The 26982-nt window shown below is 53.9% G+C and overlaps 3 protein-coding genes across 7 annotated transcripts in view; 1 reads left to right on the top strand and 2 right to left on the bottom strand.

Annotated features, from left to right (window-relative positions):
• The first annotated feature begins 9 nt into the window (after positions 1-9).
• Positions 10-10586, top strand: FAM83E (family with sequence similarity 83 member E). Of its 2 annotated transcripts, none has more exons than XM_082368635.1 (6): positions 10-630; positions 741-2339; positions 3800-3967; positions 4319-4443; positions 7767-8211; positions 9659-10586. In XM_082368635.1, exons 2-6 carry the CDS (start codon positions 1866-1868, stop codon positions 9932-9934), a joined length of 1488 nt encoding a protein of 495 aa, XP_082224761.1. In that variant the 5' UTR covers positions 10-630; positions 741-1865; the 3' UTR covers positions 9935-10586. The 2 variants fall into 2 exon arrangements, with proteins under 2 accessions (XP_082224761.1, XP_082224762.1); XM_082368636.1 differs by having other exon boundaries at positions 10-645.
• On the bottom strand, positions 5374-7793 carry SPACA4 (sperm acrosome associated 4). Its single transcript, XM_082368696.1, has one exon. It carries the CDS (start codon positions 6505-6507, stop codon positions 6127-6129), a length of 381 nt encoding a protein of 126 aa, XP_082224822.1. The 5' UTR covers positions 6508-7793; the 3' UTR covers positions 5374-6126.
• A 379-nt stretch (positions 10587-10965) lies between the features above and the next one.
• Positions 10966-26982, bottom strand: part of SULT2B1 (sulfotransferase family 2B member 1) — a 33326-nt gene continuing 17309 nt past the window's right edge. Inside the window, exons 2-8 of one of the 4 annotated variants that reach the window (XM_082368669.1) lie at positions 24789-24928; positions 18763-18971; positions 16362-16488; positions 15948-16143; positions 13534-13598; positions 13202-13382; positions 10966-11188 (exon numbers count right to left, since the gene is read on the bottom strand). In XM_082368669.1, the coding sequence (XP_082224795.1) occupies positions 11176-11188; positions 13202-13382; positions 13534-13598; positions 15948-16143; positions 16362-16488; positions 18763-18971; positions 24789-24928 (931 nt within the window). In that variant the 3' untranslated portion in view covers positions 10966-11175. The remainder of the gene's footprint in view (positions 11189-13201; positions 13383-13533; positions 13599-15947; positions 16144-16361; positions 16489-18762; positions 18972-24788; positions 24929-26982) is intronic. The other 3 variants (XR_014237738.1, XM_082368668.1, XM_082368670.1) reach the window with 3 other exon arrangements.

Raw genomic sequence — 26982 nt, 5'->3', positions numbered from 1 at the left:
TGAGAACGCCTTTGTTTGGGGGAGTGGTTGCCACGCCCCTTTCTGGGGCGACCAGCCTTTGGGATGAGCCCCTTCCGCTGTGCTGGGGGACGGAGACTTCGGTCCCAGGTGTGCGTGGTGACTGCCCTAGGCCTGTTGGCACCCTTGGACCTCGCTGCACCGTTGGGACCTGGCGGCCCTCCAAGGCCGAAGCCCCACCTCTTTCCCAGGTGTGGTGTCGACGCACCTGCTTCCTTTTCGAGTTAGCCACGCTTACTCTTAAAGGAACCGCGCTCCCCTCCCGGATCTCTGTGCTCGGGATGGCTGGCGGGGCTTGGACCGCGAAGTATAAATGGGGCGGGCCGCCGTGGGGGAGGGGGTGCGTGGGAATAGGTGATGCGCTCCCCCTCCCCCGAAGCCTGAGTCAGGCCGGCCGCCAGTGCCTGGGCGGAGCCCGTTGAGTGTATTCCTGGAGCTGGGACCTTACCGTCCTCTGCCTCCAGGGGCCTGTGTCAGCCCTCCCCCTGTGTTTGCACAAGGGGCTGGGTTCCCCGGCTCCCAGGAAGAAACCCGGTGATTGAGGCGAGGTGGCCGGAAGAGCCGCAGAAATAAAAGGTCTCCAGGCCCTTGATCTGACTGTTCTCTGAAAAGGCAAGAGAATGAGGGGTAGGGGTTGGAGACCTGGACGCAATGCGGGGGTCTGGGGAGGGCAGGAGGGAGAGAGAGTGGCCTGGCTTTATTCCCCTTCCTTCTCTTTGCAGGGCTGGTCGCTGTGGTCTGGAGAAAGGGAGCCGACTGGGTGCTGGGATTGGAAGGAGGGCTGCTTGTTGGCAGGGATCAGGGGACCACCCACCAGAGGCAGGGTCAGGATCCTCAAAGGGGCAGCTTGGGAGGGAGAGATACGGGGTGTTCCTTGTCCAGGAATAAGTGGATGGTCCGACAGCAGGAGATAGTGGGATTAAGGCAGAAATCCGGGCTGGAGTCAGCATTGATTAGAGGACAGCCAGAAACAACCCGGTGGCCCAGTCCATGACAATCAAACCCCCTGTGGAGGGCATCCACCACTGCAGCAGCCTGAGTGGGTGTGAACGCTCAGGGAGCAGAGTCCTCAACCGGCAGAGGAGACTGACCTAGTTCCCCAGCTGGGGAAGGTGATGCCGAGGTTTAGGGCTGGAGTGCATTCTTCCAAGGCTGAGAGGGGAGATTCAAAGAGAAGGCTTCCGGGATGGTCAGCCAGTGAGAGCTGGTGAGCCAGCCAGCTGGGTGCTCCACTGGGCGGTCAGATACTGAGAGTGTCAGTTGGAAGCAATCAGTGTCTTCCAGACAAAGAGACAGCCAGAGAGGGTCAGTTAGATGTGCTGTCTGCCAGGGACAAACAGGCATCTCGCTCTGCCTTTAGTTAGGGACATTTGGGTGTTCAGAGACGGGCAGCCTGTTGCCTGAAGATGGGGAAGTCAGCCTGAGCCAGCCAAAGGGTCAGTTGGGGGATCATGCAGCCAGTGGGCTGGAGGTGGCTGGTGTGTCAGGGAGCAGAGATGGGCAGCTGATGGATCGCACCGTTGGAGACAGTGTCAGGTGGTCAGCCTGACCAACACGCAGGGCCAGTCATAGGCTCAGCCAGACCATCAGAGGCTGGCAAGAAGCTCAGATGGCCGGTGGGCTGTTGGTCTGAGCAGTGCCACGCACCCGCTGGTTAGTCGCTTGGGCAGTCTGAGTATCAGGACGGCAAGCCAGGGACAGTGCAGGGAGCCATTTGGACTTAGGGCTGTCCTGGTCGCCTTGCACGGCTGCACAGACTCTGTCGGGAGACCCCCAGATGCTCAGTGCCCAGAGACGGCCAAGCCCTTGGACATCCAGACTCTCCATCCTCCCACCTGAACGGCCTGATGGCAGCCTCCCAGCTGGCAGCCCTGGAAGGAATGGAGTCAGGGACCGGGCAGCTGCCCCTGACCGAGGCCACTCCCAGCTTCCTGTATTCCGAAGGCCAGAGGCTGGCGCTGGAGGCCCTGCTGAGCCAGGGCGCAGAGGCGTTTGAGGCCTGCGTGCAGCGCGAGGGGCTGCGGCCCTTCCTGAGTGGAGATGAGCTCCGGGGCCTGGTGGCAACGGCTGAGGACTGGACAGCAGCGAAGCAGGAGCCTAGCAGGGCAGCAGAGGGAGCCACCGCCACCGATGGGGACTTGGGCAGCCTGACCTACTGGCCTGGACACTCAGAGGAGCCGGTGCCCATGCTGCGGCTGGGCTGGCCGGAGGACTCAGCATGGAAGGGTATCACCCGGGCACAGCTGTACACCCAGCCACCCGGCGAGGGCCAACCGTCCCTCAAGGAGCTGGTGCGCCAGGAAATCCAGGCCGCCCACAAGGTGGGGGCCTCAGGGGCCTAGCGTCCCTTCCCCAGACCCGGTCATCCCCACATGCCAGCCCCCAGATGTGGGAGTGAGTACACATCCCTTGGGAGCCAGGCATTGTGAGCTGTGCCCTCCTGGAACTTGTGTGTCCACAGCCCTGGAAGCCAGGAATCCACACCTCCCCGCCCCCAGGACCTGGACATCCACACCGCCCAGATCTCATCCTCTCCCTCTTGCATCTGGGGGGGGCCCCACCTTCTCCCCAGGACCTGGGTGCCTTAGGCATCCATGGCCCTTGGACCTAATTATGACCCCCCTGGTCTCAAGTCATCTCCTCTACCACCTCCACCACCAGGGTGGAGGTCTCCATCCTCCTTTCGGGGAGGGCCCAGATGTCTGCAGCACCCCTTGGACAGCCCTTTTTTTTTTTTTTTAACAGTTTATTTAGTTACATATTTTATTTATTTATTTATTTATTTAATTTTATTTTCGGCTGCGTTGGGTCTTCGTTGCTGCGCGCGGGCTTTCCCTAGCTGTGGTGAGCAGGGGCTACTCTTCGTTGCGGCGCGCGGGCTTCTCACTGCGGTGGCTTCTCTTGTTGCAGAGCACGGGCCCTAGGCGTGCGGGCTTCAGTAGTTGTGGCACGTGGGCTCAGTAGTTGTGGCTCGCGGGCTCTAGAGCACAGGCTCAGTAGTTGTGGCTCACAGGCTTAGTTGCTCTGCGGCATGTGGGCTCTTCCCAGACCAGGGCTCGAACCCGTGTCCCCTGCATTGGCAGGCGATTCTTAACCACTGCACCACCAGGGAAGTCCCCCCATTCTTTCACAATTTTTCTGTTACTGCTCCCGTGCTAAGTGCTTTATATGAGTTAACCTGCCTAATCCTCAGGAGGACCCTGTGAGGTTGAGACTTCATGTACCCATTGAGGAGATAGGGAAACTGAGGCATGGCATGTTGTCTCTTGCCTGTATGTGGCCGAGTGGGGATCTGAACCAAGGCTGTCTGGCCAGTGAGTCAGGTTTCATCACTACTACCTTTTTCTGCCTGCAAGATCCAGGCCTTCAGCAGCCCCCCCACCCCAGTTCCCAGAGCTCGCCTTGGTGGCCTGGCAGGTCATCCCTCCGGAGGACCCAGGTGGGCAGCTGCCCACAGTGCCCTGCAAGGACCTCCAGCCCACTGACCCCTGGGGCAGGGCAGCCATGTAGTAGTGTCACAGCTCAAGGGATACCGTTGCAGACATGTGATTTATGATGGCAGTTTTCAAGCAGTTAGAGGTGTGGGTCTCGAGGAAGGACTGTTTTCTTCTCATTCACACATAAGCGCTGCATGAACAGTAGTACATGTCTGGGGGGTCTCCCGCTCAGGCTCCCTGAACATCCCATGGAGACTGGGCCCTTAAACTCTCCAGAGCACCTCACTCTCTGAATGTCCCCCTGAGCCCTAGGCTCCACCCACAGCCCCTCTCCCCACCCTCAGCTGGTGGCCGTGGTCATGGACATCTTCACTGACCCAGACCTGCTTTCGGACCTGGTGGATGCTGCCACACGCCGCTGGGTGCCCGTCTACCTGCTCCTGGACCGTCAGCAGCTGCCTGCCTTCCTGACGCTGGCCCAGCAACTGGGGGTGAACCCCTGGGCCACTGAGGTAGGGGCCTGGCAGGAGGGACCCCTGAGTCCCCGAGGCCCTGGCACTTGGAGCATCAGGCGAAGACCCTTCCATGGGGTCCTGGGTCATCGAGGTGGATGCCAGCTGAGAGGGTCCCCTGAGATGTGATGCCCATGACAGGGGGGAAACTGGGGTGAGCCTTCTCATGGGGTCCCTCTGAGTCAGGAATATCTGCAACAGACCCCTGAGGCCCTGGGGAAGCTGGGACAGAACCTTCCAGAGAGTCATGGGCCACCTAGGTAGGACCAGCCCGGAGGGATCCTGAGCCCTCAGCACTGGGTGGAGGTCTGGGGGGTCGGCCTGAGCAAAGGCGTGCCTCCCCCACCCCAGAACCTGGACATCCGAGTCGTGCGGGGCTGCAGTTTCCAGAGCCGCTGGCGTCGGCAGGTGAGCGGCAACGTGCGGGAAAAGTTTGTGCTGCTGGACGGCGAGAGGGTCATCTCAGGATCCTACAGGTGCGGCTACCCCCCCTCACCACACTGCCCGGTCTCCTGTCCCCAACTCTCCCTCAGTGGCTTCAGACAGCAGTTGGCATCCCCTTTCCCAGACTCTCTTTCCGCATCTGTAAAATGGGTTTAAACCCCCTGCTCGGGAGAGAAGGTGTCCTGTGGCAGAACAGGCTGGCACTGGCCCTGCTGCTGGGCTGTTTAGTGGCCTGGGGGTAAGTCTTCATCTCTGTGACCCCTGTGTTTCCTCATCTGGAAAACTGGGCTCTCACTTGGTGTGTGGGAGTTTCCAAACCAGGGGGACCTGGATTGAAGTCTGAGCTCTGCTTTGGGTGAGTAACTCCACCTCTCTGAGCATCTGTACAAAAATCAGAGCTGGTATGCAAATGGCCCAGCCCTCAGACCATCTCATGTCCCTCCTCTGCTCTCTTTGGGGTCTGATTGACCCTGGAACCTGGCTCCGTGACTTCTTAGTTCTGTGACATGGGGCTGATGCCTTCCCCACTCTGAACCTCAGTTTTCCCATCTGGAAAGTGTGAAAATAGCAGCACTTACTTCCTGGGAACAGCATGTCAGGGGGCACGTGGACTCCAGGTCAAAGAGCCTGGGGTCACATCCTAGCTCGGACAGCTACTGGCTGTGTGACTTTGCATAACTGACTTCCCCTCTTTGTGCCCCAGTTTCGCCCTCTAGACAATGGGATGGTTCAGTTAGTGCGTCTACAGCAAGGTTTCTCAACAGAGGTACTACTCACATTTGGGGCCAGATGACTCTGTGCTGTGGGGGGGGGCTTTCCTGGGCTGAACTGCCCTCTACCCAGGAGATGCTGGTAGCGTTCCCCCTTCCCCAAGTATGACTACGCAAACCGTCTCCAGACTTTGCCCGGTGCCCCCCGAGGGGCAGAAGTGCCCACTTGATTACCTTTACTCTAGGCTGGACAACTTGTTAAAAAAAAAAAGCAAACAGATTTCTGAGCCCCGCTCCTTTTCAGCCGGGCTGGTATGGGGCCCGAGAATTGGCATTTCTAGCAAGTTCCCGGTTGATGATACTGAGGCTGCTTGTTCAGGGACCACATTTTGAGAACCGCTAGCATCGAGACTGGGAGGTTGGTTTTTTTTTTTCTTTTTTTTGTCTGCAACGCGCAGCTTGCGGGATCTTAGTTCCCCGACCAGGGATTGAACCCTGGGCCCTCGGCAATGAAAGCGCAGAGTCCTAACCACTGGACCGCCAGGGAATTCCCGAGACTGGGAGGTTTTGAGGAGAATCCACGTTCCCAGCTTCACTTGGGGATTCAATGAGATAATGATGCCTGGCACGGAACATAAGAAGTGCTCCATAAACGTCAGCTGTCGTTTATTATTATTTGTTTTTTTTACCATATTTCATAGACTCTAAGGTGCCACCAAAGCAAAGAAGCATCCTGATCAAAATGTGAAAAGATACGCGTCTTAGAACCAGTGAAATACTGTAGTACAGTCAAACCCATCGGGCATGGTTCCCCACCACTAAATCAGGCCTGAGGATGCCTCGCCGAGCCCTGGACTCTGGTGACAGCCCTAGAGTGGATGAGGCCAGGGCCACAAGAGGTTGTCCAGGGCCTCTGACCATTTGATAGGGGAAGGGGATGGAGGCGGGGGACACGGGGGGCAGTGCAGGCGGGAGACCAGTCTGGAGCCCTGCCCTCCAGGTTGGTCACAGCAAATGTCGGAGGAATAGCGGCACGGCCAGCGCCAGGCCGGTGGTGGCCCCTGCCATCTGGCCGCCTGCAGGGTGGGGGGCCCCGTTACACAGGCGGCCGGTGCAACAGTTGGTGGTGAGGCTGTAGGTGACACCCATGTAGCTGACGGGCTCCTCGTGGCCACACGAGGTGGCCTGCACGCAGCCTTTGTTGATGATGGGGCTGATGCCAGGGGCCACCCCGTGGCCCGTGAAGCAGTCCTCGTCATCGCCACAGCGCATGTGGGTGCCGGGACAGGTCGTGGAGTCGGTCAGCTCACAGAAGACGCAGTCCTTGGTGCCTGTCGTGCCTGGGGGCAGAGCCATCACCAGAAGCAGCAGCCAGCTGAGGACCATGGTGGCCTGGCGGCGGTGACGGTGCCCAAGCCAGGCCGTAGGCTTCCTGGGCCTCCCAGAACTGCTGAATGACACTCCTCACGCCCGCAAGACTTGTACCCCTGGTTCTGGTCTCCCAGGATCAGCACCTGGTGTGTCCTCGGTTCCCAATGCTCCGCGTCCCTCTTGGAAGCTCCGTTGTGACCACAGCTCTCCGGTCCTTGGGTCTCAGAAACTCCCCCGGGATGGAGACGAGCCAGTGGCTGCTGCCTGACAAGAGACTTTGTGGAGCGGAATGGGGTGACCTCACAGACCCCACCCAGGGTTCCCACTGGCTGCTCTGGGGGTGAGGTCATAGGTGGGGGAGGGGTGTCACAATCTGAGGGGCAGGCTGGCCGGCCGACCTGCCCGGGAGCAAGGACACTGCCACTCTGCCTAGGTAAGGAAGCTCAGACCAACTTTCATCATCTCGGCTGCGAACTCATCCGCTCTGCTGGGTGCTGGGTGCTGTCCTGCCGAGTGCAAGATACACAGCCCAGGGCGAGCCTGTTTTTCCGATGGGCAAAGCGAATGAAGCTCAGGAAGGGAAATTGATATGTCCAAGGTCCCCTGAGCCAGGACGAGAGTCCAGGTTCATTTAATTCCAAAGAGAGCATTTACTGAGCACCTGCTGTGTACCAAGACCTGTGCTCAATGCTTTAAATCACAACCACCGTGATCACAGGGATAGTAAGGGCACAGCTCACCACGGCTCGCAGGCTTTTAATGCTGGGCACCTACCAGGCCCTGGGCAGGAGGCCTGACCCATGTTCTCTGATTCTAATCTTCCTACGTTTTAGCTCCATATTACAGATGAACAAACTGAGGCAGGGAGCAGGCACGCCTAGAGCCTGACACACAGCAAGCACTTAATAAATGGCAATCATTGTAGGAAGCAGCTGACTCTTCAGTCCCTGAGGGTGTCAGAATCCCATCTCTCTCCAGAGGGGGAAACTGAGGTATCCCTCCATGGGGACAGGGCAGAGGCCAGGTTTAAACTCGAGTCTGATTCCAGATGATCATTTAAGGATGTTAACTCATGTTGTCTTCACATCAACCCTCTGGCGTATGTACTTCATTGTTCCCATTCTACAGAGGTGCATGTTGAGGCCAGAGGGATGGCAGGACTTGGCTGAGGTCACAGAGCCTGCCCTGGGACCAGGTTGGGGTCTGGTGATGGGGGCCAGACCAGGCTTCTGGGGCTGCTTGGAGATCCTGACCCCCACCTCTGTGCCCCCCAGCTTCACATGGAGTGACTCACGCCTGCACCGTGGTCTGGTGACCCTGCTGACCGGTGAGATCGCCGATGCCTTCAGCCGAGAGTTCCGGACACTCTATGCGGCCTCCTGGCCGCTCCCGCCCGCGCCCACCCGGGGTCCCTTTGTCAGAGCCCTGGGGGGGCTGCAGCTGGCCTACAGCCCGCATCGCGTGGCCCGCCGCTGCTCCGTGGCCCCGTCGCCGCCACCACTGCCTGATGGCTCACTGGCCCACCGCCTGGCCGCCTGCCGAGTCTTCGAGGGGGACAGACAGAAGACCCTGGCCAAGCCAGGGCCAGCTCTTAGCGACATCCTGAGGAGTGTACAGCGTGCCCGGACCCCCAGTGGCCCCCTGGCCCAGCCCAGCCGCTCCCTATGGGACCTGAGCCGCCTGTCCCAGCTGTCAGGCTCTAGTGACGGTGACAACGAGGTGAGACCTGGTGGCTGGCCTGAGAGAGAATAGCTGGAAGAGAATAGAGGCATGTGAGGGCCTGCGATGTGCCTGGCCCCGGGGGGGCGGGGTGGGGGAAAGCAAAACTGCTCCCCTGTGTTCATAATTGCATCGTCCACTTCCTGTATCCCTACCGTGTGCTGGGTAGGGGAGCGCCGGGTAACACTGGGTAGAGACCCCAAGAACCCTGGGTGTGAAACCTGGCAAGATATACCAACTGTGAGAGCCCGGGGGTGGGAGGCGGAGACTTGCCTTCTCTGAACCTCAGTGTTCTCATCAAGGAAATGGGCTGAGCTAGTGTCCCCATCCTCAGTTTGCTTGGGCGGAGGAGTCAATGAAATCGAAAGAAATAGAATAATCATCATCATTACAATAAATTCCCAAAATGGAATTTATTTTGATTTCCTGATATCCTCCCAGGGCAGTGAAGCGATACTCTTATTATGCTCACTTTTACAGATGGGAAAGCTGAGGCTCAGAGAGGTTGAGTTTAACTTGCCCAAGTCGAAGCAACGATCTTTTGCGGGCACCTTGCCACGTGCCAGGCCCTGTGCCAAGCGCTTTCACAGAGGTGGTTAAATGTAACCCTATGAGGTGGATGTGATTACAGCTCTCCACCCACCCATTTCACAGATGGGGAAACTGAGGCACCAGGGAGGAATTGGACCTTAGCCCTGGTTGCCTCCCAGGCAGAACTTTTAAATGCTCTGCTCGCTGGCTTCCTGGATTCGAGTGTGCTAGGGGTATTGGGGAGGGGATTAGGGAAGGTCAGGGGGGGTCTCCCCTCCCTTCCCCCAGCTGCTTAGACACTGGGGTTCCAGCAGAGCCTGCCCCAGTTCTCTGGGGAACCCTGGGCGGGGCCTCAGTGTCCTCAGCTGTGAAGTGGGCTATGGAGAGGGTAAGAGCAGAGCCACGTGGGAGAAACCAGTGGATTTTCCCTGGATCCAGACAGACCTGGGGTCAGTTCCTCTGTGAGCTGTGCCCCCTCTGAGCCTCAGTTTCCCCATCTGCTAAGTGGGAGCTCAACACCTCTCTGGAGGGTGAGGGAGAAAGTCCCAGGAATCACCTCCCTCCATCCGGGTCAAAGGGAGAAGAGGGATGGGCAAGGGCCAGGTCCTCACTTCTACCCAATCCTGAGCCGCCCTCACCCAGCATCAACTCCCTTGGCAAATATTTGCTCCCCCCATGAAGCTGCCGGCTGCTTCCTGTTCCTCCCCCACTGCAAATCTGCGCGTGGGGACGCAGCTCCTTGCCCCTTCTGTAGGTCTGGGCGTCCCCCGCCCCCCCACTCACTTCCCTCCTGGTTCTGGAGACCCCCTCGGAGTTTCACACCCTCCCCTCCGTCCTCACCTCCCTCCGGTCTCACCTCCTTCCTCCTCTGGGCCCCCAAGAGCCTCCTCTCACCTCCCTCTCTTTTCCTCCACAGCTCAAGAAGTCCTGGGGCTCCAAGGACACCCCAGCCAAGGCCCTGATGAGGCAGCGGGGCGCTGGAGGGGCCCCCGGTGGTGAGGCGGACTCCGGTCCACTGGCCCGCTTCCAGCCCCGGGGCGGCCCCTTGCCCCTCATCCCTGCCCGCCGCCTCCACTATCTGTCCCCGACCCGAAGGCAGTTTGGTGAAGATGCTGCCTCCAAACTCCCAGAACCCAGAGGCGTCCGGCAGCCAGACCGGGCCGCCCAGCCAGGACTCAGGGGGTGGCGCTGACAGGAGCCAAAGCCACATGGGGCTGGCCCCGTCCCAAGACAGTCAGACAACTGTCGCTCAAAGCCCCCTGCCTCACTGTTGTACCTTGAACAAGGCTTCTGGCCTCAGTGTCTGGGAAGTGGAAGGGATTTTTCTTTTCTTTTCACTTGTTCTAGAACTTGGGCAAGCCCAGTGCTCACTCCAGACCTCATTGTCACAGCCTAGAAAATGGGCACAAGGTCTCCACTAGCTGGGATCCTAGAACAGCACACTTCCTGTTCGGGCCGGGTCAGAACTTCTCTGAGGAGAGGCCTGGCTGAGTGGCCCCCATGCTGGAATTGTGTGGGGTGAAGACGGGGCGTCCCTGGGGCTGAGGGGAGGCTTCCTGCACCCGCCATGCTCAGGAGCTGTGGGTAAACTGAGCCTGGCCGAGGAGAGGAGAGAACCCGACCCGGGGAGCCGAGCTGAATCATGAGGGACTGGAAATCGGTGAGGACACACCTGTTGGGGAACAGGTCAGGGCCATGGAGAGGGACCCAGCAGGTGCTGCAACTGTTTTGTGGGCGCTAAGGGGTGATCGGTTAGGGCTGCCTTTTACCTCTGCTCAGAATAAAGGTGCTTCATGCCAGAAACTTGCATTTCCACAGTCTCATGGGAGACCCAGGAGTCCAGACCTGGCCCCCTACTCCCTCAGACCCAGGAGTCCGGGGCCCCAGCACCCTCCTCCCCAAGGACCCAGGGGTTCTGGTCGCCATCACTCTGCTTCCCAGGGATCCAGGAGTCTGGGCCGCAGCACCCTGACCTTGGGGGAGTCAGGTGCCCAGTGCTGGCCTCCCTGCCCCCACCTTTGCCTCTGGGAGAGGCTTCTGAGTCACCGACCCCACTGGCGTGCCAGGTGGGTTAGAGGACCTCGCCCTCCCCAGGCCTTGGGTGCCCTGCTCGGGTCCCCACCCCGGCCTCGGTGGCCGGCAGTGGCGCCCCGTCCGCCCTCGCGCGCCCCCTGCCGCCCGCCTGCGGCACGCCACCTCCGCGGCGCATCGAGGAGCCGGGGCAGTAGCGAGCGATGCGTTTATTCTCAGGGTCACGGGTGGGGTGGCTCGGAGTCCTGGTCTGTGCTGGCACTCGGGTCGGGACTGGGGTCGGGGTCCGGACCGGCGTCCTCGGGGTCCACGTCCCAGGGGAAGGTCGGCAGCCCCCGCATCCGCTCGCGGTAGACTCGGTCGAAGGCTTCGCTCTGCGCCACCGTGAAATGGTTCTTCCAGTCACCGCAGATCCCTGGAGGGAAGGGAGGGACGGCCGAGGTGAGGAGCATCCAGAGCCTCGTCACCCGCCCCCAAGATCCCAGCACCTTCTTTCCCACCTCCTGGCCTTTGCCTATGGCGTTCCCGTTGCAAGAAGCGCTGTCCTTCCCCCGCCCCCCTCCATCTCCATTTTTGCCCCTTTCCCTCCTGTGATGATGGCTGACACTTACTTACACTGGCCACCAGTCGCCTGGCCAGACCCCTGGGCGCCATTCTTGCCTCCTCCCTCCCTCAGCTTCCTCCTGCCCTACTCCTCCCTCCAGCAGACCTCCTACCTTCCTCCACCGACCTCTTAAATCTCTACCCAGAATATCCGCCTCCTCACCTAGCATTCCTGCACATCCTTCGCAGCCCCTGTATCACCTCCCCTGAGCCCTGTCCCTCACCTCCCTTGCTAGAACAGGGCTTCCTCGCTCCAGTACTCCTACAGCGCTCTCCACTACCTTCAGTATTGCTCTGACACTGGGAACCAGGGCTTTCCCTGCACTTAGTGGGTGCCTGGCATCCTGCTGACCGTTTGCCAGGATTCACTCCTTAGCCCCTCACAGCAACCGAGCAGGTAAGGGGCGTGACTTTGCTAGTTCTCTGTGCCCCGAGGTGAGCACTCAGATCCCTCAAGTTTCTTATCGCATGGGATAACCGGGGCCACCAGCCTTTACCTGGAGTCCTGGGGCCAAAGTCATTTGGATCACAGTGTTTTTTTTAACATCTTTATTGGAGTATAAATGCTTTACAATGTTGTGTTGGTTTCTGCTGTATAACAACGTGAATCAGCTATATGTATACATATATCCCCATATCCCCTCCCTCTCACCCTCCCTATCCCAACCCTCTAGGTGGTCACAAAGCACAGAACTGATCTCCCTGTGCGACGCAGCTGCTTCCCACTAGCTATCTATTTTACATTTGGTAGTGTATATATGTCAATGCTACTCTCACTTCGTCCCAGCTTACCCTTCCCCCTCCCTGTGGATCACAGTATTTTGAATTTTAGCAAATACACCACATTACATGACAACCCTAGTGAGGTCTGGGGGGCTCCCTGTGGTGGGCTGAATAATGAGCTCCCACCAAGATGTCCACGACCTAACCCTTAGAACCTATGAATATGTGACCTGACATGGCAAAAGGGACTTTGCAGATGTGATTAAGTTAAAGATCTTGACGCTTAATGGCAAACATCCTTATAAGAGGATGCAGGAGGGTCAGTGTCAGAGAGTAGAAGATGTTTTTGAAGGTGGAGGAAGGGGCCACGAGCCAAGGGATGCAGGCGGGTCTGGAAACTGTAAAGGCAGGGAACCGATTCTCCCCTAGAGTCTCCAGAAAGAACACGGTGCTGACACTTTAATTTTAGCCCAGTGAGGCTGATTTTGGACTTCTGACATCCAGAATGGTAAAGGAGTGAATGTGTGTGTGTTTTTAATCTTTTCTTTTTTTTTTTTTCTTTTTTTGGCTGCGCCGTGCGAGATCTTAGTTCCCCAACCCCTGGGCCACGGCAGTGAGTCCTAACCACTGGACTGCCAGGAAATGCCCTGAATGTGTGTTGTTTTAAGGCACAAAGTTTGTGGTATTTGGTTCCAGCAGGAATAGAAAACTAATACACTCCCACCCTCAGCCTGTAATCCAACACTTGAATATTTCTGGGGTAAACATTAATGCTAAGAAGGATTCGCAAGGACTCCAGATAGCCTCATAGTGTTCAGAGCTGGCTATGGCAACGCCTTGATGCGTTTTCTTCCCACGGGGAGCTCTCTGGGAGTGGTGGATCTGAGACGGCAGGCACATCCGCAGCACCAGCTGTGTGCCAGGCCCCGTGCTAAGCCCTGTGTGTGGATTCATGGGTCCACAGTGACCCCATGAAGGCAGTTCTGTTGGAGCAGCCCCATGTAACAGCCGGGAAAACAGGCCCAGAGAGGTTAAATAGCTTGCCCAAGACACACAGCCAGGCAGTGGCCTAATGGGGCTTGGAACCCCAGAGTCCCCTCACCTTTCCGGAGGAAGGCACCGTGGCGCTGGTCCAGCAGGCTGGGGGGCAGCAGGGAGAAGTTGGACATGGTGTTGGCCTTCATGGCTTTGAAGGCCGAGTGCGCCACGACGGACTCCAGCGCCTCCTCGCCCAGCGGCCGGCCCAGGAACTGGCAGATGCGCTGCACGGAACTGTGGAGATCCTGGGGGCAGGGGAGAGGGGTCAGGGGATGAGCCAGCGGAGGGAGGGGACCCCAGACCAGGGAGGAGCACCAGTCCCAGAGTTTGGATGCCTGACTCCCAACCCAGACCTGGAATCTGGGTGATTCTGCCTCTTTGCCTCAGTTTCCTCACCTCCAAGCCGAAGGGTTGGGCTATGGCCTCTGAAGGTTTTTGACAGTTTGGGGTTTTGGAGGGTTCTGTGGGTGGGAGGGAAGGGGTGGGCCTGGGTCAGAGGTCACAGCAGGGGGCAGAGGTCAGTCCAGCATCTTATGGAGTGTCACCCTCTTTCAGGTTTGAAACAGGTGTCAACTGGTCTGTGCCCCAAACCTGCCCCCCCACCCCTCAGGTCCCCATCCCAGAACAGCCCCGTCATTCACCCAGAGCCAGACTCCTGGCCCGGCCTAACCTCCCCTTGCCCCTTCCCCCTCTTGCCCCTGTCAGTCATCAGCCCCGTCCCTCCTGCTTCAGCTCTCTGCCATACCCCCTCCTCTGTGTCCCCACAGCCCCTAGCACTGGCCAGGCCTTGTCCTCGCCCTCTGGAGCCTCGCCTCACCCTCCTCCCCGGCCTCCCTGCCTCCAGTCCCTCACACCCAGAGCTGACCCTGCTCCTCCCCTGCTCCCAGCCCTCCTGCGGCTTCCCAGGGCCCCGGTCCCCAGGCCTGGCTTTTAAGGACAGGCATGGCGTGGTCTTTCCTCTCCTTCCCTGCGCTTTCCTCCCTGCAGGCCTTGGCACGGGGCTCTCAGGAATGCCCTGCACCACCCTTCTCCACCTGGCAAACTTACCCATCCAGATGCAGCTCAAGTATCACCTCTCTCATGACTGATGGCTCAAGTCACTGTGGATTAAGCACCTACTGTGTACCAATCTCTAGTCCAAGCCCCTCATGCGTATTTGTGCCAATCCTCCCAATAGCCTGGCAGAGAGGTGTCATTACCCCCATCAGTAAATGGAGGCCCAGAGAGGGGAAGACACTTTCCAGGGTCACACAGCCAAGGAGGAGCTCAGATTTGAGTCCCCAAAGCCCACAATCCTCTCTTCTATCTCCCTGGCTTCCCTGATATGCAGCGCCCGGCACAGTCAGCCTTCTGGTCAGTTCCACCGACCCCACGGCCCTGATTTTCCAGGTCATTCTTGGTTTCATAAGCCTCCATCCCTTTATCCTCTTGAACCACTGACGTGTCCCAGAAATTCTAACATGTTGGCAGTTCCTCACACTCAGGGGCAGCCCAGAAGCTCGGTCAGGCTGCGTGGCCCAGTTTTTGGTTCAGAGAACAAAGCTTGATGGAAAACAGAGGGGAGGGGTGATGCCGAAATCTTTTCTAGATCTTTCCATCAAAAGAGATTTACCAGGGTGGAAAAAAAAAACCAAACCCATGGGGTCTGCAGTGGAGAGCTATGTGCCTCAGGCAGTTTCTCAACTCTCTCGAGGTTATAAGCCCCCACTTTCCTCCTCTGTAAAATGGGGGCAATAATAATATTGGGGTGAACCATTTAAAAATTACCATATTTTGCAGCTTGAGATGCAGAAACATTAGCTGTTATGGTTATTATTAATCAGATAGGCCCTTGCTCAGAACCTAATTACTCTTACTTTGGCACACTATACTAACACTTTGCTGTACCTTGTCAGACGGTTACAATATGCCAATGCCAGGTACTGTGGTCCTCACAACAACCCTCTGAGCCAGCATTTTCCACCCATTTTAAGGATGAGACGTCTGAGGCTCTGAGATTTTAAAGAGGATTTTAACGGCTTTTTGAACACCAAAATCCAGGCTCTTTCTGCTACGCAAAGTATCAACAAAAAGGAGGATACGAAAAATACATGAAATGCACACACGGGAAGAGAACGTGTCTGGGGCCGTTGGTGAAGGAACATGTATTGGGAACCACTTAGATTCCCAGCCTCTCAGAACAGATCTTTGTTAAGAACACAGAAGAGTTGGACACGTTCACTGGGGATTGGTCCATCTGGAAGCCCAGCGTCCTCCTTACAGCCGGGCAAAGTCGTAGTCATTCTGCATGGTCCCTTCTTCCAGGCAGCCCTTCCTGATTGCCCCAGCCAGAAGGCCTCTCTCTCCCAGGTGCCTGCCCCGGGAATGTTTGACGGGGTGCAGACAAGCTCCCCGTCTGCCTCCAAAGGCTGTTTCCTTCCACTGCTTCCCTCTGCCTTTCAGGTCACAACCATAGTGAAACCATCATCACTTCCCATGGGTCACAGTTTTGTATCGTCTCATTTAACCTATCACCTCCCCTGCTCAGAGGCCACCTGTAGCTCCCACCTACTCAGAGAAAAGCCAAAATCCTCACTGTGGGTCCTGTCCCCTCTGTGCCTTCATTTCCCACCCCACCCCCTCTCAGCTCTGGCCACTCCAGCCTCTTTGCTCTCCTTGGAACACATCAATCACACTCTCACCTCAGGGCCTTTGCACTGGCTGTTCCCGCTGCCTGAGACACTTTTCCCCAGATAGCTCCATGGCTCTCCCCTGACCACCGTTCTGCAAATCATGCCCACACACATTCCGGATCCTCCTTCCCCACTTGCCTTTTCTCCTTAGCTCTCTGCCATCTGGGAAGGGGAGCTGGAGGGCGTGAGGAAGGGAGGAGTGGGGGGGCGCTGGGTCGAGGTGCGGGAGGGGGAATCACCTGCTGCAGCTCCTCGTAGGTGATAAACAAGAAGTTCTCTTTGCCCTGCATCCGAATCCAGCCCTTAATGTGGTCGAACCAGGAGCCGAACTGCACTGAGGGCAGAGAGGCAGGCAGGGTGAGGGATGGGCATCTGGGCCACCCCCCGCTGGGGCTCAGAGGGCCCCAACTAGCCCCACATGGCCCCAGGCTTTGGCCCCTTAGAGCTGGAGGCCTCCCTCCAAGCCCCCCATCCCTGCCTCTCCCCAGCTCCTTCTTATTCCTCCTCTGTCCACTAGGGGCTCCCCCCACCTCACTCTGCCCCAGTCCTCACCTTCGCCTTTGAGGAAGTTCTTCAGGAACTGGTCAGGCGTGCCAGGGTCCTTCAACTGCCTGGCGATCTTGGAGTAGTGATAGAGCGAGACCACCACGTCCCGGGGGTTCCGGCCCATGTAGATCACCTGTGTGTGGGTGTTGGGAAGAGGGGAGAAGATGTCAGACCCCGAGGTTTCGTGCCCTCGAGACTTCTCTCTTCTGATCCTGCAGCAGGACGGACTCAGGGTAGACTTCTCAAGGGACTTCCTAGCTAATGGGAGTTCAGATCAGTTCACCTCAATCCACAGGAGGGGAGAGCTCCCTCCAACCACATTCTAGGAAAAGAGAGGGACTGTTTCAAGGCCAGGTGGAGGGACAGTTTGGCTTCAGGAAATAAAGAGTGGAGGAGCAAGGCATGGGGTTCAGGGTAGGGAAGATCATGGTGAGGGGTGTTGACCAACAGAGAAGGACAGCCACCCTTCCTTCCTATTCCCGCAGCGGAGGCCCCAGCCTCCTCCTCAGCCTCCCAGCCTCCACACAGCCCCAGAGGGCCTTTCTGTACCCAGAGCTGACCGTGCCCTCCTTGGCTCTCCAGCGCCCCAGAGTGGAGTCCCAGACCCTGGGTCTGGCCTTCAAGGCCCTGATGACCTGGTTCCAATCTGTTTACCAGCTTGATATTCCACAACTAACCCCACTCCAGCCCCATCAGATACGTCCTTCCCCAGGACCAAGGTCAGCCACCCGGGTGGTCAGCCATGGCTATGTGGCCAACCTCCAACAAAAGCCCTGGATGCCGAGGCTCGGGTGAGCTTCCTTGGTGCTACTCCGTGTGTGTTGTCACATGTCATTGCTGGGGGACTGAGCACTGCCCATGCAACTCCACTGGGAGAGAGAGAACTTGAAGCTGGTGGCTGGTCTCACCTGGATGATCCCCCAGGCACCTCTTCCCTTCATCTTTTTTTTTTTTTTTTTGACTCTCCACACGACTTGTGGGATTTTAGTTCCCTGACCGGGGATTGAACCCGGGCCCTCAGCAGTGTGAGTGCCAAGTCCTAACCACTGGACCGCCAGGGAATTCCCACCTCTTCCTTTCATTGACCTTAATCTCTATCCTTTCTCTGTAATAAGCTGTAACCGTGAGTATAACAGCTTTGCTGAGTTCTGGAGTCCTTCTAGTGAATCACTGAGCCTGAAGGTGGACTTGGGGACCCCTAGATTGCAGTCTGATCTCTTCTCTGTCTATACTCACTTCCTTCCTTGGTGATCCCACCAGTCTCCTGGCTTTAATTTCTCTGTCTGTCTCTCTGTCTCTGTTTCTCTCTGTCTCTGTCTCTCTCCATATACATATATATACACATCTCAATAGGCTGCAAATAGATGTGTCCAGCCCACATCTCTCCTGTCAAATCCAGATTTGTCTATCTCACGGCCCACTGGCATCCTCCACCTGAGTGTCGATGGGTCACAGCAGAGCCATCTTCCCCCCAAACCTCTCCTCCCCAACCTCCCCATCTCAGTTCATGGCAGTCCCATCCTCCCAGCTGCTTAAACCAAACCCCCTGCAGTCACCCTTGACTCATCTGTTTCTCTCACACCCACATCCAACCTGCCAGCCACTCTTCCTGGTTCCACCTTCCAAATACACTCCAAACCCAGCCCTTTTTCTTCACCTCCCTGTGACCACCACCCTGTTTGCCTCCATTGTCACCTCCTCCCTGGCACCTGGCTTCTGCCCTCACCCTGATGGTCTGTTCCCTGACTTGCAGCCAGAGGGCGCCTGTGAAAACCTAAGTTGGATCCTGCTTCTCCTTGGCTCTGAGCCCTCCCCTGGCTCCTGTCTCACTCAGCGACAGGCAAACTCCCCACCAAAGTCCACACAGCCCTGCACATTTTGGTCCCTGTTACCTCTCTGACCTCATCTCTCTTCCTCTCCCCCTTGCTCACTTAGATGCAACCACACAGTCCTCCTTGCTGGACCTCAGGCATGCCACATCGACCCCAGGGCCTTTGCACCTGCTCGTGCCTCTGCCAGGAATGTTCTTCCCCCAGACCCCACCTTGGGCTTCCTTCCCTCACCTCCCAGGTCTTTACTCAAACCATGCCTTCTTACTGAGGCCTCCTTTGACCACCCTATTTATAATTGCACCCCCTACCCCTAACTCTAACCCCCACCTTCCCCTCCTTCTCAATGTGAACTGATCACCTTGGATGTATTCAATCTTTTCCTTATTTACTCCATCTATTCTTTGTCTGTCCCCTTTAGAATGTGGGCTCATAAGGTGGGTGTTCCTTGTGTGTGTATTTGCTGCTGTTCTAGATCAGGGCCGGGCACACAGTAGGTCCTCAATAAATATGTGCTGAGTTCATCAGTTAGTTATACTTTGCCCCACCAACACACACTCCCCTCCATCCTCCCACACCTTGGCCTTGGAGTTGAAGAAGGCCTTGGTGAAGAGCTGGATGGGGAGGTGGGAGCTCATGAGGCGAGGGCTGGGCTGGTCGGGGAGGCTGAAGGCACCCATGATGGCCTCACACCAGGGCGACCGCTTCCAAATGGGCACTGAGTGGATCCAGGAGGGGTCCCCGTCCTTTAGGATTAAGCTGAGGATCTCAATCATCCAGTTTGTGCCTGTTGGAAGAATTGGGCAAATTAATCAGAGGTGGGAAGGGGTGAAGGGGGGATACAATCAAATTCATAATGGCTGCATTTATTGCACAATTTGCTGCATATGTTTATTGCATGGATTCCTCACACAGCACAGAAGTTAGGATTGGTTATCTTTTTTTAAAATTGAAGTATAGTTGATTCACAATCTTGTGTTAGTTTCAGGTGTACAGCAAAGTGATTCAGATATTTTATATATATATATATATATATATATACATATATATATATATCTCTTTTTCAGATTCTTTTCCATTGTAGGTTATTACAAGATATTACATATAGTTCCCTGTGCTATACAGTAGGTCCTTGTTGTTTATCTCTTTTATATATAGTAGTGTGTATCTGTTAATCCCAACCTCCTAATTTATCCCTCCCTCTTCCCACTCAGGGTTGGTTATCTTGATTTTCAAAGCAGGAAACTGAAGCTCAAAGAAACAAAGTTGCTAACTAAGGCGGCAAAGCTAGGAAGTGGCACGTGGCCAGGATTGGCTAGCTGTCCCCCCAACCCCATTTCGTTTCTCTACCGGGAATATAACAGGGCGACATTTTTCCAGCCTCCCCTGAGGCTACACGTGGGACCGTGTGACTGAGTTCTGGCCAAGGAAGTGCAGTGGCAGCCATGTGCAGCCATTTCCAGACTTGGCCCATAAACACGGGCCACGTGACACATCCTCCCCACCCCCACCTCCCCGCCCCCTGCTGGCTGAGTGCAGAGATGCCAGTGGAAACTGGGGCTTCTGGGGATGGCAGAGCCATAAGATGGAAGGAGCCAGGATGCTGGAGACAGCATGGATTTCCCCGCAACTTCCCTCCATCTATCCTGCACTAGGTGGAATTTACAGGAATGAGAAATAAATTTCTTTTTTTTTTTTGACGGCGCCACGCAGCTTGTGGGATCTTAGTTCCCCGACCAGGGATTGAGCCCGGGCTCTCGGCAGTGAAAGCATGGAGTCCTAACCACTGGACTGCCAGGGAATTCCCAAGAAATAAATTTCTATTGAAATTTCTTCTGAGATTCTGAAGCACTCCATTAATACACAGAGGAAGCTGGAACTGAATTCAGGTGGCCAGACTTAAAATCTCAGCTCTTTTCACTGCCCTTTCATGCTAGACTTAAAATCTTAGCTCTTTTCACTGCCCTTTCATGGGAGTAAGCCCTTGATTTCTTGAGGGAGCCACAAACATCACATAGTAGGAAGGGATCTCATCCATGACCCAGTTCACAGGTCTGGATTCCAGGAGATTACAGGTAGGTCAGATGAGAAATAATAGTAATGTGAACAACCACTTGGTGTTAGTATTATATTGTCCTGGGTTCTAACAACTACCCTGTGCCAGTTCCCAGTGTATTGCCTCCCAGCTCCAAATCCACTCTTGGTTGCCCTGTTTTGTGCCCTTGGAGCTGTGTAAACGGATCTCCTTTGCCACCTAGCGCAATGTGAAGCTTTGTCAGTAGAGGGCGCAGAGGAGCCCTGCAGAAGGATGGGGTTTCTCTTCCTGGTTCTCCTGGGCTTCTCCCAGCCAGCTCTTGTGACGGACAGCGGCCAGCAGTGCAGTAGACCCCAGTGACACTTACTCCCCCTCACCCCGCCCCTCGTCCCAAAGCAAATTTCCTCGGGTGCTCTCTGCTTCAGCCCTAGAGGGAGGGGCTTCTCCCCTCATTGGCTCTTCCTGTATTGTTCAGGGTTCTCTTTAACCCTTGGTGTTTTAATCCCCTGTTACCAGTTAATAATTCTTTTTTTGTGGGTATGTGGCAAAAGATACGTAACATGAAATTTACCAATTTAACCATTTTTAAGAGTACGGTTCTGAGGCATTAAGTACATTCACATTGTTGTGCAAACATCACTACCATCTATCACCAAAGCTGTTTCAAGCAAAGCCTGCTGTTTGGGGAACAGATTTCCACAACTTCTGTGGAGGGAAATTTGGCTATATTCATCAAAATTGCAAACACACAGAGGCTCTGACCAAGCAATTCCGTATCTAGGAGTTTGTTCTACAGATAAACGCATACGTGTGCAAATGACACTTGCACAAGATGTGGCATTGTGTGTAAAGTTTATATTGTGTATAAGTGCAAAAGACTGGGGACTTCCCTGGTAGTGCAGTGGTTAAGAATCCGCCTGCCAATGCAGGGACGAGTTCGAGCCCTGGTCCGGGAAGATCCCACATGCCGCGGAGCAACTAAGCCCGCCACAACTACTGAAGCCCGTGTGCCTAGAGCCCCTGCTCTGCAACAAGAGAAGCCACCGCAATGAGAAGCACGTGCACCGCAGCGAAGAGTAGCCCCTGTTCGCGGCAACTAGAGAAAGCCCAGCCCGCGCGCAGCAAGGAAGACCCAACGCAGCCAAAAATAAATAAATTAATTTTAAAAAATAAATAAATGCAAAAGATTGGAAACCAGGAAAAGCTAATCAGTAAGGAACTAGTTAAACAAGAATTCTTGTACATCTAATGTTATGCAATACTATGGAACTGTAAGAAAAACCAAAAACCAGGAAGCTCTTTGTTTACAGTTCTAAGATGGGATGATATCAAAATACAAGGAAAAAGAAGGCACAACCATAAAACAAAACAAAACAAAAACATGAGGCAAAATGGCATGTATCACATGTTAACTTTTGTGTGAAAAAAGTAAAAAAAAATTATGTACATTTTTTCTTGTACATGCAAATTCTGGAAAGATACACAAAGACTACTGGTGACTGGGAGAAGAGAGATCTTACAGTGTAAACCTCTTTGTACCTCTTGAATTTTGAACTATGAATGCATTACTTTCTAAGAGAGAAATTAAGATATTTTAAACTTTAAAAAATAGCTAGAATAACTGGACAACCATATGCAAACAAAGAACCTTGATTTATACCTCATACCACATATAAAAATTATCTTAGATCATAGACTTTAGTGTAAAATCTAAAACTGTAAAGCTTCTAGAAGAAAACATAAAGGCCGTCTTTATGACTTTGGTTTAGGAAAAGATTTCATAGCTATGACATCAAAAGTCTGATCCATTAAAGAACAAATTGACAATTGGAGCTCATTAAAATTTAAACTTTTGCTCTTAGAAGACACTGAAAAGAAAATGAAAAGACAAGCCACAGACTCGGAGAAAATATTTGCAAAAGGCATATCTGATAAAGGATGTGTACTCAGATTATATAAAGAACTCTCAAAACTCAATATTTAGAAAACAAACAACCCAGTTAAAAAGAGCAAAAAAAAAAAAAGGAACAGACACATTACCCAGAAAGATAATGATGGCTAGTAAGCCCCTGAAAAGATGCTCAACATCATTAGCCATTAGAGACATGCAAATTCGAACCACAGTGAGATACTAGAACACATCTGTTAGAATGATTTTTTTTAAAACTTGACAATATCAAGTGCTGACAAGGAAGCAGAGCATCTGGAACCCACCTATGTTGCTGGAGAGAATGCAAGATGGTAAAGCAGCTTGCTTGCCAAAAAGTGCAAGATGGTTTCCACTATGGAAACCAGTTTGGCAGTTTCTCATAAAGTTAAGCATACATAATTCCCATAAACTCAGCAATCCCACTTCTAAGTATTTACCCAAGATAAACGAAAACGTATTTCCATGCAGAGACTTGTACACAAAGCTTCATAGCAGCTGTATTCATACTCATCCCAAACTGGAAAAAAACACAAGTGTCCTTCAACAGATGAACAGATAAACCCACCGTGGTCCATCCAGCTGATGGAATACTCCTCAGCAATAAAAAAATACAACAACTTGGATGGATCTAAAATGCATTATGCTGAGTGAAAGAAGTCAGTCTCAAAAGCTACATAGGGTACGATTCCACGTATATGACATTTTGGAAAAGGCAAAACTATTAGGGCAGCAAACAGATCAATGGTTGCCCGGGGCTGGGTTGAGGAAGGAGCTGACCACAAAAGGGTGTGAAGGGTTTTTTTGTTTGTTTTAGGTGGGTGATGGAACTATTCTATATCTTTTTTTTGGCCGTGCCACATGGCTTGCAGGATCCTAGTTCCCCCACCAGGGATTGAACCCAGGCCTCCTGAAGTGGAAGTGCCAAGTCCTAACCACTGGACCACCAGGGAAGTCCCTGAACTGCTGTATATCTTGATTGTAGTGTATCTTGTACATGTCTCTCAAAACTCATAGAACTCCAAGAGAAATGAAAACACGTCCACGGACAGACTTGTATATCAATGTTCCTACAGGCATTATTCATAAGAGTCAAAGAGTGAAAACAACCCAACTGATTGTTTATCAACTGATAAATGAATAAGCAGCATATAGTATAACCATATCATGGAATATTATTCAGCCATAAAAAGGAATGAAGCACTGACAACAACTTGGATGAACCTCAAAAACATTACTCTAAGTGAAAGATACCAGACACAGAAGACCGTGTATTGTATCATTCCGTTTACCTGAAATGTCCAGAACTGGCAAATCCATACAGAGAGAAAGCAGATACCTAAGGCTTAGGGATGTGGATGTGGGGATTGGGAGGTGATGGCTAATGGGTACGGAGTTTCTTGTTAGGGGTGATGAAAATGTTCTAAAGTTGACTGTGGTGATGGTTGCACAACTTGGTGAATATACTACAGCCATAGATTTGTACACTTTCAAACGGGTGAATTGTATGGTATGTGAATTATTTTTTTATATGTTACCAAAAACCAAAAGAACCCTCATCGAACTCTATGCTGGAAAAGGTGAATATAATATTTTGAAATTTTTCAAAAATATTTTGAAAAAAATTAAGAAGGCAGCTCCAACATTTTAGAGAAGAACCCCCCCCACCCCCTGCCACCAGGCCTCTCCTGTCACTCCCTCCACCGCAGTCCCACTGACCTTCTCTTGCTTCCTCAAACTCACCGAGCCACCTCCCACCTCAGGGCCTTTGCACATGCTGTTCCTCTGTCTAGGATATGCTTTCCCACTCAAACCGCTCTGCAGATTCCAACTCTCTGCATGAACATCTCCCCAGGAAGCCTGCCCTTATCCCGCAGACCTTCTTATTACCTACACTCGATGCTCTCTTCACCTTTCCTTGGGCGGGGGTGGGGGGGTGGGGGGGTGGGGGGGTGGGGACCCACCCTAACCCTAATTAGATAGTAATATAGGCGACTGCATGTTTAAATGAAGCCTGTTTTCTCCCAACAAATGTCTCCTTTGTTCAGAGCTGTGTCTCCGCACATGGTAGACAATCAGTAAGTAGCATTTCAGTAACCGAATGGAGAAAATTAAGATCTTTCTTTCCTTCCTTCCTTCCCTCCTTCCTTCCTTCCTGAAATGTTTATTGAATAAGTTCCAGGCACTGTTTTAGGTTCAAAGAACACAGCCGCGATCAAGACAAACCGGAATATCTGCACTCACTGAGCCATGTTCTAGTGAGGAAACCAGAGACTAAATCAACAAATGAATATATGATATAGTGGCCGGCAGCGAAGAAAAATATGAGGGGCGTTAAGGGATAGAGAGGGACAGGATGGGGACGCTATTTTAGCCAGGGAGGTCCGGGAAGGCCTCCCAAGGGGGGTGAGAGCCAGCCTGGTTGGAAGGGAGGGAGCGAGGCACACAGGGATCTGGGGAAGGGTGCCCCCTGGCGGAGGGACCGGCCAGTGCAAAGGCCAAGCTCACCTCGGTTCTGAACGGACCAAGGCGTCCCCCGTCCGCCCCACCCCCTCCCGCTTTCCTCTTCCATTCTCCTCAGTGTACCCTTCTCATCACCCACAACACTCTCCGTAGCACCCCTGCCCCGGCCCAGCGGGTACCTGACTTGGGGTAGGTGATGATGAAGATGTCGTCGTCCTGCACTTCCGAGTTCTCTGCGATACTGATGCTCTCAGGTGAGTAGATGCCGACGGGGAAGAGGATGCCTTTATACCTGAAGTATTCGCCTGACAAATTCTGGCTGTAGGAGGGTGGGGGAGAGACACCGTAAGGATCGGGGAGGAGGCGAGGACAGAGGTCACCCCTGGGAGAGTGGGGGGCCAGGGGCCTGCTTTTTTTTTTTTTTTTTTTTTTAGGTCGGCTGCAGGCGGAATCTTAGTTCTCCGACCAGGGATCGATCCCGTGTCCCCTGCAGTGGAAGCGCGGAGTCTTAACCACTGGACCGCCAGGGAAGTCCCACGGGGCCTGCATTTGAGTGTCCTTCGAGGTCCCAGGAGCCTGCACAGGGGTCCAGCTTTACAGCTGAGGCCTCCAGGACAGACAGCGGCAGAAAGTGGCAGAGGGATCTCGGGGCAGGTGACGGAGGGCAAGCAAGGAGATGGGCGAGGTGCACCCCGCTCGCTGGTGGAACTCTGGCAAGGAATTTTCTCTGCGCCCTTTTCCTCATCTGCAAAGTGAGGATGATTTGCTAACACCCCATAACAATCCTACGAGGTGACAATGATTAGTATCCCCATTTTCTGGATGAAGGAAGCGAGGCACAGAGAGGTTGAGTGACTTGCCCAAAGCCACACAGCTGGCGAGACAAGCAGCGCTTCACCTCTGCAAAGTGGGACTAAGCGCTTTCCACACGTTTACTCTTCACCCCAACCCTCCAGAAAGGCGCCACCCCCATTTTACAAACATAGGCCAAAGAGTCAGGTGTCCTGCCCATTCCTAAGCGGCCACAGAGCGGCAGGGCCACCTGCGAAAACCAGATGTGGAGTCCCTGGGAAGCTGGGGCAGTCTTAAGCTTCAAACCCCTCACTCAAGCTGCTTTTCCCAAAACCCTGCTATGTGTTCACATAACCATACAAAGAAGTACAGTTTTCCAAAGTGAGATGTTTTGAGAGCAATCCGTTTAATTCGATCACTCTTGCCTTTGCAGGTTCCCTCGAGGTCTCCTGACCCTGGCGTGGGTGAGCGATAGGTGTTTGGGGGACCTGGCTAAGCTAAAGCTGAGTTGGGGATACATTTCATTGGACTTTCCTGGGATATTTACAAGGTTTGCGGTCATGTCTGTGTATAGTTATGGGATGGCGAGCTGGCTGGGTGCAGGATTTGCTTCCGGGGGCACTTGCTGGGAGCAAGTAATGACAGGGAGGCTGGGGACACGGAAGTCGGATCACGCTATCACATGTCCAGGGGCGCTTGGTACCAAAAGTATGGGGTGGAGGAGGAGACTCAGGTTTGAAGCCAGAAGCTGGTGTGTTATTTTTCTGGAACGTTTGGAGTGTTTGCCAGCTTTCAAAATGAAACAAGTCACTGTAATTTCTTTTCTCGTTCTAAACAAACATTCCTTCTTCCTAATGTTGCAGTCACACGTACTGATTCTTTCTTTCTTTTTTTTGAAAAATTATTTATTTATTTTTTTTGGCCACGCCAGGTGGCTTGTGGGATCCTAGTTCCCAGACCAGGGATTGAACACGGGCCCACTGCAGTGGAAGTGCAGAGTCCTAACCACTGGACCACCAGGGAATGCCCCTGATTCTTTTTCTTAAGGGGAATCCCCTCAAACCAGTATAAGCTTCAGGCCCCATGAAACACGGATTTGCCCATTCTTAGCCGTTCGTTACTCGGCGCTAATTTCCATTTGTGGTCCTTTCTGGTACACTTAGGACAATACATCGAACTGGGGGAAAAATTATGCGTGTAAGTGGGTTGTACTGTCTGTGGATTTCATTTCAGGATAGTGAAGAGGATTTATAGATATTGTGAGGATTTATAAAGAGGGCTAGGGTCCGACCACACAGGTAAAACTCAGAAACAAAATGTTGAGCGAAGGATGAAGGACACAAGAGAGTCTAGATGATATGATTCGAATAAGGGGAAGTTGAAACACAGGGACAAATAACCTATGATGTTAGAAGGCAGGATGATGGTTATCCCTGGGAAGTGGGGGCAGATGGGGGCGGAGCTGGTTACAAGGCGTGCCCTCTTTGCAAAATTCCTTGGGCAATTGACTGAAGCTCTGTTCACAGCACTTGTGTTTTACTTTAATAAAACTTGCAATGCACATATGGTCACCTTACCTTT

This window comes from Balaenoptera borealis (genome assembly GCF_965194805.1).
Source record: "Balaenoptera borealis genome assembly, chromosome: 19".
Lineage (NCBI taxonomy): Eukaryota > Metazoa > Chordata > Mammalia > Artiodactyla > Balaenopteridae > Balaenoptera > Balaenoptera borealis.
Note: the sequence above shows the minus strand (reverse complement) of the source record. Positions and strands in the feature narration are given on the sequence as shown.